At 37.2% G+C, this 13,322-nt stretch overlaps 1 protein-coding gene across 1 annotated transcript in view; it reads left to right on the top strand.

Moving 5' to 3' along the window:
- The window catches only part of LOC585618 (ubiquitin carboxyl-terminal hydrolase 34), an 85,986-nt gene that overhangs the window by 29,364 nt on the left and 43,300 nt on the right, over positions 1-13,322 (top strand). The window contains exons 23-34 of the mRNA XM_030998700.1: positions 17-116; positions 1,430-1,592; positions 2,178-2,304; positions 3,100-3,408; positions 4,661-4,849; positions 5,530-5,658; positions 7,034-7,243; positions 7,682-7,747; positions 8,884-8,958; positions 10,094-10,180; positions 11,775-11,996; positions 12,787-12,895. Coding sequence (XP_030854560.1) covers positions 17-116; positions 1,430-1,592; positions 2,178-2,304; positions 3,100-3,408; positions 4,661-4,849; positions 5,530-5,658; positions 7,034-7,243; positions 7,682-7,747; positions 8,884-8,958; positions 10,094-10,180; positions 11,775-11,996; positions 12,787-12,895 — 1,786 coding nt within the window. The remainder of the gene's footprint in view (positions 1-16; positions 117-1,429; positions 1,593-2,177; positions 2,305-3,099; positions 3,409-4,660; positions 4,850-5,529; positions 5,659-7,033; positions 7,244-7,681; positions 7,748-8,883; positions 8,959-10,093; positions 10,181-11,774; positions 11,997-12,786; positions 12,896-13,322) is intronic.

Raw genomic sequence — 13,322 nt, 5'->3', positions numbered from 1 at the left:
ATTCTCATCTTTTCAGATGCCAGGTATAGATCACTTGTGGAAGATCGCACTTCGAGCAAAGAACACCGACGTTAGTCTTTCAGCAATCCAGTATATCAACTCATATTACATCAATGGTAAGTCACAATCCATAGATATCTAACACAAGCTTGTAGTTAACTAGATGATTTACACAAAAATAGATACTGGTCCTTGTATCCCAATTAAATCCTTTGATTGGCAAGCAATGCATCACAGGTTCCTTGAATTTTGCACCAGCAAAACAATGGTGTTTTTCATACCAAGACATGGACTTAGCTATAGTATACTTCATGTGAACATAGATAATATGGTGGATTTGAATGAGGAAAAAAAAATTCTACACAAATTTTGGAGACTACACTGAGTTTGGCATATCCCAGTTTGAAATATTTTGTGTTTTATGAGCAATATGTATCATAGGGATACATGTCAAAGTGCAATCAGGGTGGTGTTTCACAAAGCCCCTTTTCAATGACAAATCAGTGACAAATCTGCTGATAACCAATCAGAAGCATGGATTTCAGTAGCTTATAACAAAAAATGTCATTTGTCACTGATGACAAGTTTTGTGAAACACCCCCCAGATGCATGTCATGTTTAGTGTACATAAATCACTCAAAGTGACAGAAATATTTTAAAATAAATATGTCTACAGTTTGACCATACGAGAAGACTATCAAAGATGCAAGATAATGCCCTTTATTCTACAAAAACTAAAAACATAACGCTAACATCCTTTGATAAGTCCTTTATCTACATTTGCCACACTCCACCCAGGTGATGTAAATGGGTACCTGGTAGGATTATTCCTTGAAATGCACTGTGGCTGATAACAGCTACCAGAGCTAAAGCTAGGGTAATAATTTCCAACGCTCTTTGGACGCACATAGGGACGTTATATCATAATGTGTTATGCGCTATACTGGAACAGATTATTATTATTTTACAGTAAATGTATCTTTAGGATTATGCAGACTTGAATTATACAAATTGCTTTTATAATCCAAAGGAAGAGATTCCTTGAATGCATTAATCTGGTGACTCGGCTAATGTGTGGGAAATGTGGGATACTTTCTATTAAGGGCAGTAGAGTGTATTGTATCCTAGCTGCACTATGTAAAAGGACACATCAAAGGTTCAGTGACGCAAAGACGTAACTCCATATTTTGCCAAAATGAGGATTTGATATCAAAGTGTTCAGAAAAATGTGGGCTTTCCAGCAAACACAAAGACTTAACTCCACCCAACACCCCATTGAAGTCAATGGCTAGTGAAACATGGACTTAACTCCTTAAGGCCCAAGTGCTCACTGACACATAAACCACTTTTTCTCAAAATGGCCAAAATGAATTTACGTCTTTGTGTCACTGACCCCTTGATATCATTATTTTTTTTTTTGCTGTTCCAGCTGGTAACGGTACTCTAGAGAAGGAAGAAGAGTTTATTGAGCGATGCATGGAGAGTCTATCCCAGGCCTCGGCTGATCTCAACTCATCTCTTGACGCCAGTCTCCTGGTCCTACAGAGAGGGCTCATCCTACTTAAAACTCACCTTGAAGCTTTCAGAAAAAGGTAATCAGGATTCGATTAGAGGCATTGTTTAACAATGTTAAATCTGAGATGCATGGCCCTACATGTTATCAGTGTCTGTGATATGGTGTAGTCTTGAAGCCCTAACAAAATTGCACCTCAAAATGAGGATGAAGTGCACCACAAAAGTAAAAATCTTGATTGACCGGTTTTACTCATTTTCCCCAATAGACTGTAGTGTTATAAAAACCTGTCATTTTGTAATCCTGTCCCATTTTGTGGAATGCCTTATTTTGCTTGTTACTCGGCAATCTTACATTGGGTAGATACTTTCAATTCAATTCAATTCAATTCAATTCATTTATTTTTCCTCTTTCAGTCGTTCATATTTACAATGATGGTACATTTTAACATCTTCACATATTTATATACATATAGATCAATTTGCACAATACAATACATTAACAAAATAAACATGAAATTGAAAGGGAAGGACTTTTAGTTTATATGTATAAATATTTGGTGATAATTTTGTCGGATTCTGTTGAAGTATTATTTTTTTTGTCTTTGCCAGAACAGAAGACGATCACTTTTTATTTCTGAGAATTCTTTGTTTTTTCAATTCAGATATGCATACCACCTACGCCAGTGGCAGCTGGAGGGTTGTGGCATCACCAGTCATCAGAAACATCTTCTAGACAGCCAGGCAGCCACAATAAGAGTCCTATGCCAAATAGCATCTTTGCCAGACAAGGTAGGTCTAAGCACATCAAAGGGCACAAATCACTTGAAAACCAAGCTGCCAGTGGAGGTATTATTTCTATTTTCTGCCTTAAAAACTTATGTTATGAACCCTAGATTCCTCTTAAAGCCTGTCTGCACTACTTTGGCCAGGGGGGATTAGACCACCCAGTATGGTTACTGTCAGGTGGTTATCTCATCAAATCAGCTCTCAATTAACATAAGAAAAAGGTGATCATGGGGGGCCAACAGGCACCGATTAGGCACTATTTGCTATTTAGAGGGAGCAAGTACATGTAGCTGCAAGTAGTGCAGTGGGGCTTTGAGTTTGTGAAATCATCCGTATTCAATTATGAAAACGTGATACATTCCTAATTTGGCCTTACAGGATCTCTGAGTTTTGCTGTGGAAGGTTGGCAGATGTGGGAATAGTGTGTATATAGCTACATGTAATATGTTGAAAATTACCTGCCAAAAACTTGCCAATACCTTGCATTCTTTTGTGTAAAGAGTAAAAGTACATTTAACCCCTTGCAAGGTTAACAAGTTGGACTTGGGTTCCATGCATGCCCTTTTCTTTTTTATTGTATATGAGTGTGTCAACTAGTCAACTCACTAGGTTTTTTCCTGTCTGTTGAGAGTGTATTTAAACTTTATCTTTTCCTAAAAGTCACGTTAGAAGCTCATGTTTGAATGTAGTTTAGCGGCATTGAACATCTAACATACGTTCAGAACAAAATGATTTTTGATTTAATGCCTTTGTAAAGGTCTACTTTCATTGAAGATATGTCATATTTCTTTGTAACAGTTCACCCTTGAGATGAATGTCACTGACCTTGTCGCCGACCTCCGGGCAGAGGTCACCCACTTCTGCAGCGACATCTTAAAGCAGCAATCCACAGAGAACAACGGTCAATTGGCAGCGCTCTATGCAGCCACTGTACCGGATGAGAAGGGCGGGGGTTCAGAACCCCAGCAGCAGCCGCAGCAGCAAGGAGAGGACCAGGGTCTACCGACAGTTATTCCTGGACCAGTGAGGATGATATCGGCCGGGCATGAGCTCATACCGGATCTTGACGAGAAGACCCTGAAGGAGATGAGTTTCAGTGATGCGAGGGTAAAAATTAGTAGTTTACATTCACTATATTGAGTGATTTCAAGTTGGGTGTTAGTGTTAGTGAATATGACATTTGTACGTAAAATATTAACACCAGCCACAAAGGTCAGTTCAGTAAACGACAATTTTGCAAAATCGATAACACAAGCTTCCGGAAGTTTAGGATATTCAGAGGTCAAAGCCTTAACACCAGCTGATTTCCATTTCTGTGTTTAGGGCTGATGTAAGTGTTTATTGAACATTAACACCAGCCCTTAACACCAAACTTCAAATCACTCATTATGAGGCAAGCAGTCTCCAAAAATTGATGGGGGAAGTCTACTCTGATATTAACTTGTTAATGAACATTTTTAGAAACAGATCAGGGGCAGTGTGATAACGAAAATGTGGTAATGGATGAGAGAGTTATGATAGATCAAATGCAAATTTGCAACTCTGTGATTTACCTTTTAAGCAGCTCGGTAAACCATCCTGTGGTAACACTTCCATTCTGAGTGGAGAACCTTTCCACAGTAGTACATTCAAACCTGCTTTAGTGACCACCTGTCTACAAAGACCACATTTTTTGTTTCCCTTGAAAATGGTTTCTCATTGAAACATGTACTAAAGGAACCTGTCTATAAAGACCACCCGTCTATAAATATCACTTTTTGTGGTTCCCTTGGGAGGTTGCTATAGACAGGTTTGACTGTACATTACTTCAGTTCAAAATTTAACTCTAAAAAAACGCTGAGATAGTGCACACACAAGTTTCCTCACCCATGATCCTCTCTACTATTGCTGTTCCGATGTGTCAAAGGTTATGAGTGGTCTCATGTAGTTCAGGAGGAATAGGGAGGGCAGTCCTAGGTGAATCAGGCACTTAGGATGGTATTCTCAAAAGCGGACTAACTTTAGTCCATGGTTTAATCCTCCGACTAAGTATGGAATGCAAAGCGTCCAAATGAATATGTTTTTGAATAATTTAATCTGTCACTAAATTAAAATAAAATGTAATAACATAATTAATGAACAGCACTATAACTATAAAATAATTATTTTATCATGGTCATTAAGGGACATATCAAATTATTCAAAAATATATTCATATGGACACTTGGCATTCCATACTTAGTCGGAGGATTAAACCATGGACTAAAGTTAGTCTGCTTTCGAGAATACCACCCTAAGTGCTAGGTTCAGGGAATCGATACACACAGTCTTTCAGTCTTGAAGTAAAACCCCATGCTGTTCTTTATTTTGTTCTCATCAGTTGGTGTTTGTATCATTTGGTGCTATGAGGAGGGAGCGTAAGCGTGAAGGGGCTGATCAACCCGCATCGTGCCTGCCTCCGCCCCCTCGAGAGAAGCTTCCCATGATGCTCTTACTGGGGGAGCCACACTTCAGCTGCCTCTTTCATCTGCTTCAGCAGCTCAATGAACTAAAATGTGATGGCAAACAGGTAAACCTTTCTTACTGTTGTGAAGACTGCTACATGTAGTAACCAGTTTCAAAAACAAAAACAAATCTCATGTCGTCCTATTTCGCTAGAGATCATAAATGGTATTTGCACAACTGGTCTTGAAATACAGACGATGGATCAGCAGTGTAACTGGATGGTTTTAGAAATAGAAAGAGTAGTATTATTACTGATGAGGCTACCTTGGAATAAAGAAGATGATATTATCGTATGATTACAAGTATAAATGCAGCATATGAAGTTCAAATTTAGATTATGTGACAATATTGTAACTTTCGAAATAATTTGGTCAGTTCCTTAAGAAGTTTTCTTAGTACATCTTGGGGGTGTTTCATAAAGGTCCTAAGTCAAACTTAACTCTAGGTTGGACTTTAAAAATTATGGACAGCTATTTGTAGTCTAAAAAAATAATATATATTCAAAAGAAAAATTCAATTATTTCAGACTTTTTATAAATTCCACATCAAGAACATGAAATCTCCTTGATAATAGAAAATATGAATGATTTGAATCAACATTTTAAATCTTTTGAAATAACTTTTACAAAATATTTTTGTAGATGCTAACTCCATAATTGTTAAGTCCAACTTAGAGATAAGCTTAACTTAGGATCTTTGTGAAACACTCCCTGTTTACTGTGTTCTTTCTACTCACTGGTTCAGGAGGAAGAGTCTGAGAGAGACCTTGAGAGCAGAGCCCAGATGCTGTCACGTAATGTTTGGGATCTTCTAATGCTCCTACCTACCAGTCCCGATGTCCTCAACGGCTTCAAGACATTACCTGCTATCAAGGTACAGTAAGAGACCTGTTTTCATAGAGACAGACTTGAAGAGAAGGTTGAATTCTGGGAAGAGGTGAAAAATGATTTGTTAGCGTTATCATTGTGTTATTCAAGTGTGGAAGAACATCAGATAAAAAATGTTCCCTGAACAGCATCGCTCTTCAAATACCTGAATATTATAAATATGGCATGTAACATCATAAAAATCACGACAGATTTTTATGCCACATGTTTGTTTAGTCCCATATACATCTTTCTGTGTACAGTGCTTGTAACCAAGACCGGGTCAAATTTCTTTTATCATTTTGATGATTCCAGAAACTTGCAGTACACACCAATACTTATATGCTAGATGATCAACCTTTTCTGATTGATTCCACAACGTTTCTTTCAAAATGCAATCGCATGACCAGAACTCAACTTTATCTTTAATTTAAACCTGGCCTCTGTTTCATACGACTTGTTATCAATAACAAGTTACAATAGCTGTTATCAGCTACTGAAATCGTGGCATTTGATTGGCTGAGAGCAGATTTGTCATAGAAATTTAGCATTTGTTATTGATATCAAGTTTTCTGCAACAGGGCCCTGGTTTAACTTAGTCCACAGATGTATTGGGCTCCAGGGGGGTGTTTCACAAAGATCCTAAGTTGAACTTATCTCTAAGTTGGACTTAAAATTTATGGGAAGCCATTAGCATCCTTGAAAACATTTTGTAATTTTTTTTTTTAGAAGGCATAAAATGTTGATTCAAATCATTCATATTTTCTATTATCATGGGAGATTTCATGTTCTTGATGTGGAATTGATGAAAAGTCTAAAATACTCCAATTTTTGCTTTTGAATATATTTCATTTTAAGGCTCCAATGGCTGTCCATACTTTTTAAGTCCAACTTAGTGTTAAGTTCTACTTAGGATCTTTGTGAAACACTCCCCAGGGCCCATATTGATAAAACTGTACTAAGCCTATTTGTCAACTAGCTATGTACCATAGCCTTTATAATTAGTTGACACCTAGCTTAGTAAAGTTTTATCAATATGGGCCCAGGTGTCAAGCTCTTTATTGTATATACAATACTGTACACATTACTGCAATTCTGTTACCGTGTGAAAGTATTGTAATTGTAACAACAAATTGAAATCAGGGCAAGTCATTGGGCAATATCTCCACAAAACTGGCTGCACACGCTTACAGTTTTGAGCGATAATTGCATAAGCACCAATAGGAGTGCCTTTTCAATATTTTGGTACAGTCAGCATAATGTTTGCTAACAGTCCCTTGTCAAGTTTTGAATCCCTTTCTCAACTCTTCACACTGTAAATCATGATCTATACTACACATAAGTGCATAATTCATAAGGATATTTCTTTATTTTCATTTCAGCCCAACACCAGCAAAGCAAAGGCAGAAGTCAGTAAGACCAAGGATGATGGGCAGAATTCTAGTGGGACGCCCTCAGGAGGTGACCTCGCACCAGTCAAGGTAGACTGGGGCAAATTACTGACCGAGAACAAGCCCCACAAGCTTCTCTACTCTCTTCAGATCATCGAGGCTCTGGGGCAACCTACCAAGAAGCAACGCAGCAAATCGGTGGTAGGTTTCTCTCATATTCTTACAATGGATATCTTTATGGTTTGGTGTTTTTGTTTTTCTTCTTCTGTTCACTTTATTGATATTAATACTTGTCAACAAAGGAAGAGAAATTACAATGGAGATACCCAATTCATGACCTATGAGTAAGAGTGCAGGTCTGTCATGTTGATTCATATTACAGTGCATAGTGGTAAAAGATGAAAATAAAAGAAATTATTATATAACCTTCAACATGGTAGAAGATGAAAATAACAGAAATTAGAGTATAACTTTCACAAAAGTAATCATAGCAAATGTCCCACAGTGTCTAACAGAATTAAGCAACGCCTGAGCTCAAACTATTGTCTAATGTAGTTTTTTTTACAAGTGACTGTTGTTGTAATGAATATATTTTTTGATAACATTCATTTTCTAATCTTGTTTTTCTAATTTTACTAGGCTTCTTTAGGATCCAGTGAGCATTCAGCCAGCATGGCAGAGGTAGCAGCCATGAAGGTCAAAAAGGTCAGCAGAATATGAATCAATAAATACGGTATCATGAATTTGCTTGGTTGTCCAGTCACTCTCTAAAATTGATTGACATGTATACACGATATGAATAAGGTGATGAATTTGAGGAGGCTAGTTGGCTCAGTTAAAAGTGTCTGCCTAATAATATTCCGCTTTTATATGGCACTTAATACAATGTCTCTAAGCGCTTTACAGATATACTATTACCCCGGTCATAGGATTCAGTGCTTGCCCACACACAATATGTGCACATATTCCACTCCCTGGGGAGCATTCCAGCCAGGTGTAACTTGACGCTCAAAAACTGTTTGACCAACAATGACGGTCGCATCCTACCGGGTACCCATTTAACACCTGGGTGGAGAGAAGCAAGTGCAAGTTACTATCTTGCCAAAGGATATAAGTGCCGTGTCAGGATTCGAACCCTCGACCTTCGCATCTCTAATCAAGCGCCTTAAACCACTCGGCCACGACACTCCCACTCCTGCCTATTAAATCAAAGATTATGGATTCAATTCCAACCAAGGTAGATGACTGATGCCTAGTGTAATAACTCTATATGTGCCACACAAATAATCTCCCTGTGCCTCAATTTGTTTCACATGTGATAAATATACCAAAGCTTTCAAGATTATTTAACTGTTTGCAGTGCAAGTTTGATCTATACTGGTGTTAAAAGGGTTGTCATGGAGCTAATTAAGACTGGAAATAGATAATTTTGCAAAGCCATTGTGTTGCTCAAAGTAGTAGTAGTAGCTGTCTGTCGCGAAGCAAAGGTCACATGTTTCACTGTGAAAACACAGTTCAAGGGAAACAAAAATTGCGGTCATTAGAGGCAGGTGGTCCTTGTATACATGTTGTCACTAAAGTAGGTTTGACTGTATTGTTCAAGGAAAATGAAAAATGTGGTCTTTACAGACAGGTGGTCATTCTGTACAGGGACCCGTTTCACAAAGCCTTTTTTCAATGACAAGTGACAAAAATCAGTGACAAACCTGCTGATAACCAATCAGAAGACAGGATTTCAGTAGCTTATAACAAAAACTGTCACTGATGACAAGTTTTGTGAAACAAGGCCCAGGTGTTTGCCGAAGCAGTTTAATCTGTTACTGTTTTTTTTCTCCTTGCAGAGTAAGAGTGAAACCAATGTATATGACATGGATAGTGATGTGGACGTCCTCTCACAGAGATCATGGAGTACGATGGTAAGGAGAATCATATGTAAAGACCTGGGGGGTGTTTCACAAAGATCCTAAGTTGAGCTTATCTCTAAGTTGGACTTAACAATTATGGAAAGCCATTTGCGTCTTAGAAAATATTTTGTAAAACTTATTTTAAAAGGCTTAAAATGTTGATCCAACTCATTCCTATTTTCTATTATCAAGGAGATTTCATGTTCTTGATGTGGAATTTATGAAAAGCCTAAAATACTTGCAATTTTGCTTTAGAATATATTTTATTTCAAGGCTACAAACAGCTCTCCATAATGCTTAAGTCCAACTTAGAGTTAAGTTTGACTTCAGATCTTTGTGAAACACCCCTCAGAAACTTTTGGATGTGTAAATGACTTGTTTTCTCAGCCAAAAACCTTCACTAATTGCAAAGATCTTGTGTTGTGGCCGTTTTGGTTCCATTATTTTTTTCAGCTTGAAACTTTCACAAGTCCTCACCACTTCCAAATTTCATGAATGCAAAAATTTATGGTTAGGAAGTATGTACCTCAGTCCAGCACCATTCCACCGCCCCCCCCCCCCCACTCCCTCCAAAAAAGAGAAAACAAAACAAAACAAAGGCCCGTACAAGAAAAGAAAAGAAAACCAATAACAGAAATGTTAACATGTTCAGAAGTCTGAGATATGTGTGTTATGTTTGTACTTTTTATTCATTCCTCTGGAAATATCTTCGAGATAAAGTTGAGATACGGTCATGCCAATGAGTTGTGAAAGAAACTGCTGGGAAGGGAATGTAAAAGGTTGATCATGTAGCGCATAGGTATTGATGTATACTGTGAGGTTTCGGAAGCATAAAAAAAACATCAGAAATTGGCCCAGGCTTGCTAAAAGTCACATGCACTGTACACAGATATGTGTATATGGGACTACACAAACATGTGACATGAAAGTGTGGTTCACAATGTTTAGCTGTTACCTTATTTCGAATATGAGGGCATGTGACGAACCACCATCCTTTTCAGGGGACAATTTTTTTTTGGTGTAATATTCTTCCATACTAACATAAAAAGAATGAAAAAGCTTACAATTAATTTGTCACCTTTTCCAGAACAAAGCCTTCTCTTTCCTGACGTAGCTTGTTTTTTTACCTTTCCTATTTTTCATGTAGTTTATCAGTTGTGGAGGATTGAAGCACCTGTTTGGAATCTTCATGTCGGCTTGTCTTGAGACACGGGAGGACAAACAATGGAACTTTGTAAGTTTGATGATGCGGGGATAGGGAGAAAAAAATATGTGCATTTTTAGGAATTAAGGCCCGTTCAGATATGGCGCTGCAAGCCATCACATTTTTCGTTGTTGGTGTAAATCAATGGCAACTGCTTGCAACAAAGGACTTGAGTGTGTATTCACTGAGCTCTGTGTAAGATACACAAATGTGAAGCATATTACACTTCAGGTCATCATGATTGAAACAAATAACGTCTTGGTTTTGCCATGTCCTGCCTGAACGAGCCTTGTGATTACAATCTTAAATTTACACCATAGTTACAGTGATATTATTGATTTTTAGTAATTCTATTTTATCAATGATGCTATTTTATTTTATCTTTTTATTTCTGATGTACAGAAATGCATATTAGTAATACTAAACAAGAAAAGAAGTCACATTTTGGAGGCTTTTTGTTTTGTTCTCTCTCTTTTTCTCTTTCTCTCTTCCTCATTTTCTCTCTCTCTCTCTCTCTTCCCCTCCCTCCCTCTCCCCCTCTCTCTCTCTCTCTCTGTCTCTCCGTCTCTGTTTCTCTCTTTATCTCTATCTGTTTATCTGCCAGAATGTAATATGCAACTTTAGTACAAAGCTTATCTTTGTTGAGTTATGTGATGAAGAATATCAATTTGGTTGTATTAAATGGTTTGGACTTAAAAAACACAAAATATAGAATGTTATGTTGGCCTTTTCCATCATATGTGAAACTACATTGCTCATTTAAAATTGAAGTCTTTGATCACTAAAGTATAATGAAGCATGCCTGTAGACCTTGCTTGGTCATATCAGTGGCCAAGGGAGGGGGATTTCCATGCAAGATTAATACATGATCGATGTCTCTTATGGGATTAAGATAATCTAATCTCTGATCCCATCATCCAATGTAACAGAAATGAAATGGACATGGTTGCCTCATGAATTTGATTCTTGTTCACCAATAAATGAACATAAAATAAGTCACTTTATGATAAATACAGCAGACAATACAAAGAAAAAAGAAGGACTCGACAATGGTCCATGCTGGGCAGGTAACATTAAAAGACACAAATTTGAATTTATGTAATGTTTGTTTTCTAAGTGTGTAAAAGTGATTTAATAGCAGTTTCATTTATTTATCTGATATCTTTGTAGATCAGGGGAGTGTTTCACAAAGACTAAGATTGACTTTAAGTTGGACTTAACTTTAACAGGCCGTTCATGCAACTGTTTTCTCTCACCATTTACTGGCATTGGTCTCTCAAGGGACAAAAAAATCATGGTCACAAATCTACATAATTCATATTTTTTGATATTTCATTATTGAAAGAAACAAAATTATCTAAAGATCTTAATGGTGAGAGCAAACAGTGGCATGAACGGCCTGCCATATTTAAGTCCAACTTAAAGTTGATCGTTGTCTTTGTGAAACACTCCCCAGCATGTATAATTGACAATCTCTGTACTGTCTTCCAAAATGCATTGTGCAATGCCATACCCAGGGGGACATGGGAACTTTGTTAAAGAACAATTAACATTCCAAATAATTAGCAATTTTTTACAATTTATTCACATCACCGGTATTCAACTTTATCTTCCATCTCAATAGTGGCAGCAAGAATGTCTGGCCTCGGTCCTGAAGCTCATCAATGAGTTTGCAGCGGAGGAGGCCTTGAATGAACCGAGCGGAGATCTGGATGAAGTCTTTGATGAGCCACCCTCGTCATCGTCATCGTCCAGTGAGGAGGTACCTAGGAAGAGGGCCAGGACAGCAGCCAGGGCTAGAAAGGACAGCACAGACTCTGGAAGACTCGCCGTCAGGTTCTCTGCAGTAAGTCCACTGCTCTTTGAAATTGCTGAGGACATATCTAGTAGCATATGTTAATAATTTGGTAGATTGTAAGATTGATTCAAATTTATTCCAATTCATATCAATTTTTTGCATAATAAAGAACATAGTTGACAAAGTAAGTTCAAAATTATGAAATGAAACAGGAGCCTACTGGAAAGCATAGCTTGTTTTTGTAGGTTCCCAAAAATAAATATAATTAAAACATTGTTTTCAAAAATCATTTTAAAGTGTCCTAATAATCATAATGAAATAGATATAAAATAATAAAATATTTTCATAAACCATTTTAAAGTGTCTAAATAAACAAAAGAATGAAAAGATGGGACACAAAGGACAGGAAACTGACATAATAAGATAAGACAGGACATGACTAAACAAGACATGACAAGACAAGATGTACAGTATAATGCACATCTACTGATTCTGCATGATGCTCTCTCTCTTTCTCTCACCTTCTATTTAACACTCACTCCCCATCTCCTTCCCTTCGTAATAACACTGCATTTTGTCTGAAGTATGATAATTTGCTTTTGCCAGCAAAGAGAACATCCATTCCAGCTTTTTCTTATGATAACCCATTTCTGTACATGAATTATGTAAATGTCATACGTTACATGTAAAAAAAAAAAAAGCTTTGAAAGTTTATTCTAAAAAGGTGTATTATGTGTAAATAAAAATGAAGATTGAATTTGCATTCAAAAGTACAGTCAGCATTTACAATGTGGTTATTCAGTATTTACCTGTATGGAAATGATGTTTGTTCTTGTAGATAATGCAGGAGCTTCTCTCACAGTCTGGAGTGCTAGAGAGACTGATGGGTGTGTTGTATTTGGCCGCTTCACCTGGGGACTCCACCCTTATGCAGGCAGGCTACTGGGGTGAGTACAAGATATGTTGGTACTCTAACATAAAGTCAAAGGTCAAAGGTAGATGGTCAAAAGAACTAAACCATTTTTTCCAAGATGGCTGCCAAGATAATTATAGCAGGCCAAGCCTATCTATTCATAGACATTGTGCTATGTGAGTATACTGATGCAATGTATGACAAAACAAATGATTTGTGTCACTTTAGAAGCTTTTTAAACAAAATGTTTATCACAGGTTTTTGTTGTTGTTGCTTTTTGCTTCTGAATAGTAAATAGTATAAGTAAAAAGAAGCGGGCGGGGACGAGAAACACTTTGTTTTTGTTATTTAGCCTAACTTGTTATTGATAAAAGTTTTAATGAAACAGGGCCATGAAGTGGATCAGGGAACATGGTATTCAGGGTGGCAGATGTCTCAATTCAGCTAAATTTGAAAATCAA

This window comes from Strongylocentrotus purpuratus, unplaced genomic scaffold (genome assembly GCF_000002235.5).
Source record: "Strongylocentrotus purpuratus isolate Spur 01 unplaced genomic scaffold, Spur_5.0 spur5_scaffold_5, whole genome shotgun sequence".
NCBI classification, from domain to species: domain Eukaryota; kingdom Metazoa; phylum Echinodermata; class Echinoidea; order Camarodonta; family Strongylocentrotidae; genus Strongylocentrotus; species Strongylocentrotus purpuratus.
The sequence above is the reverse complement of the archived record's forward strand: the minus strand, read 5'-3'. Positions and strand labels throughout refer to the sequence as shown.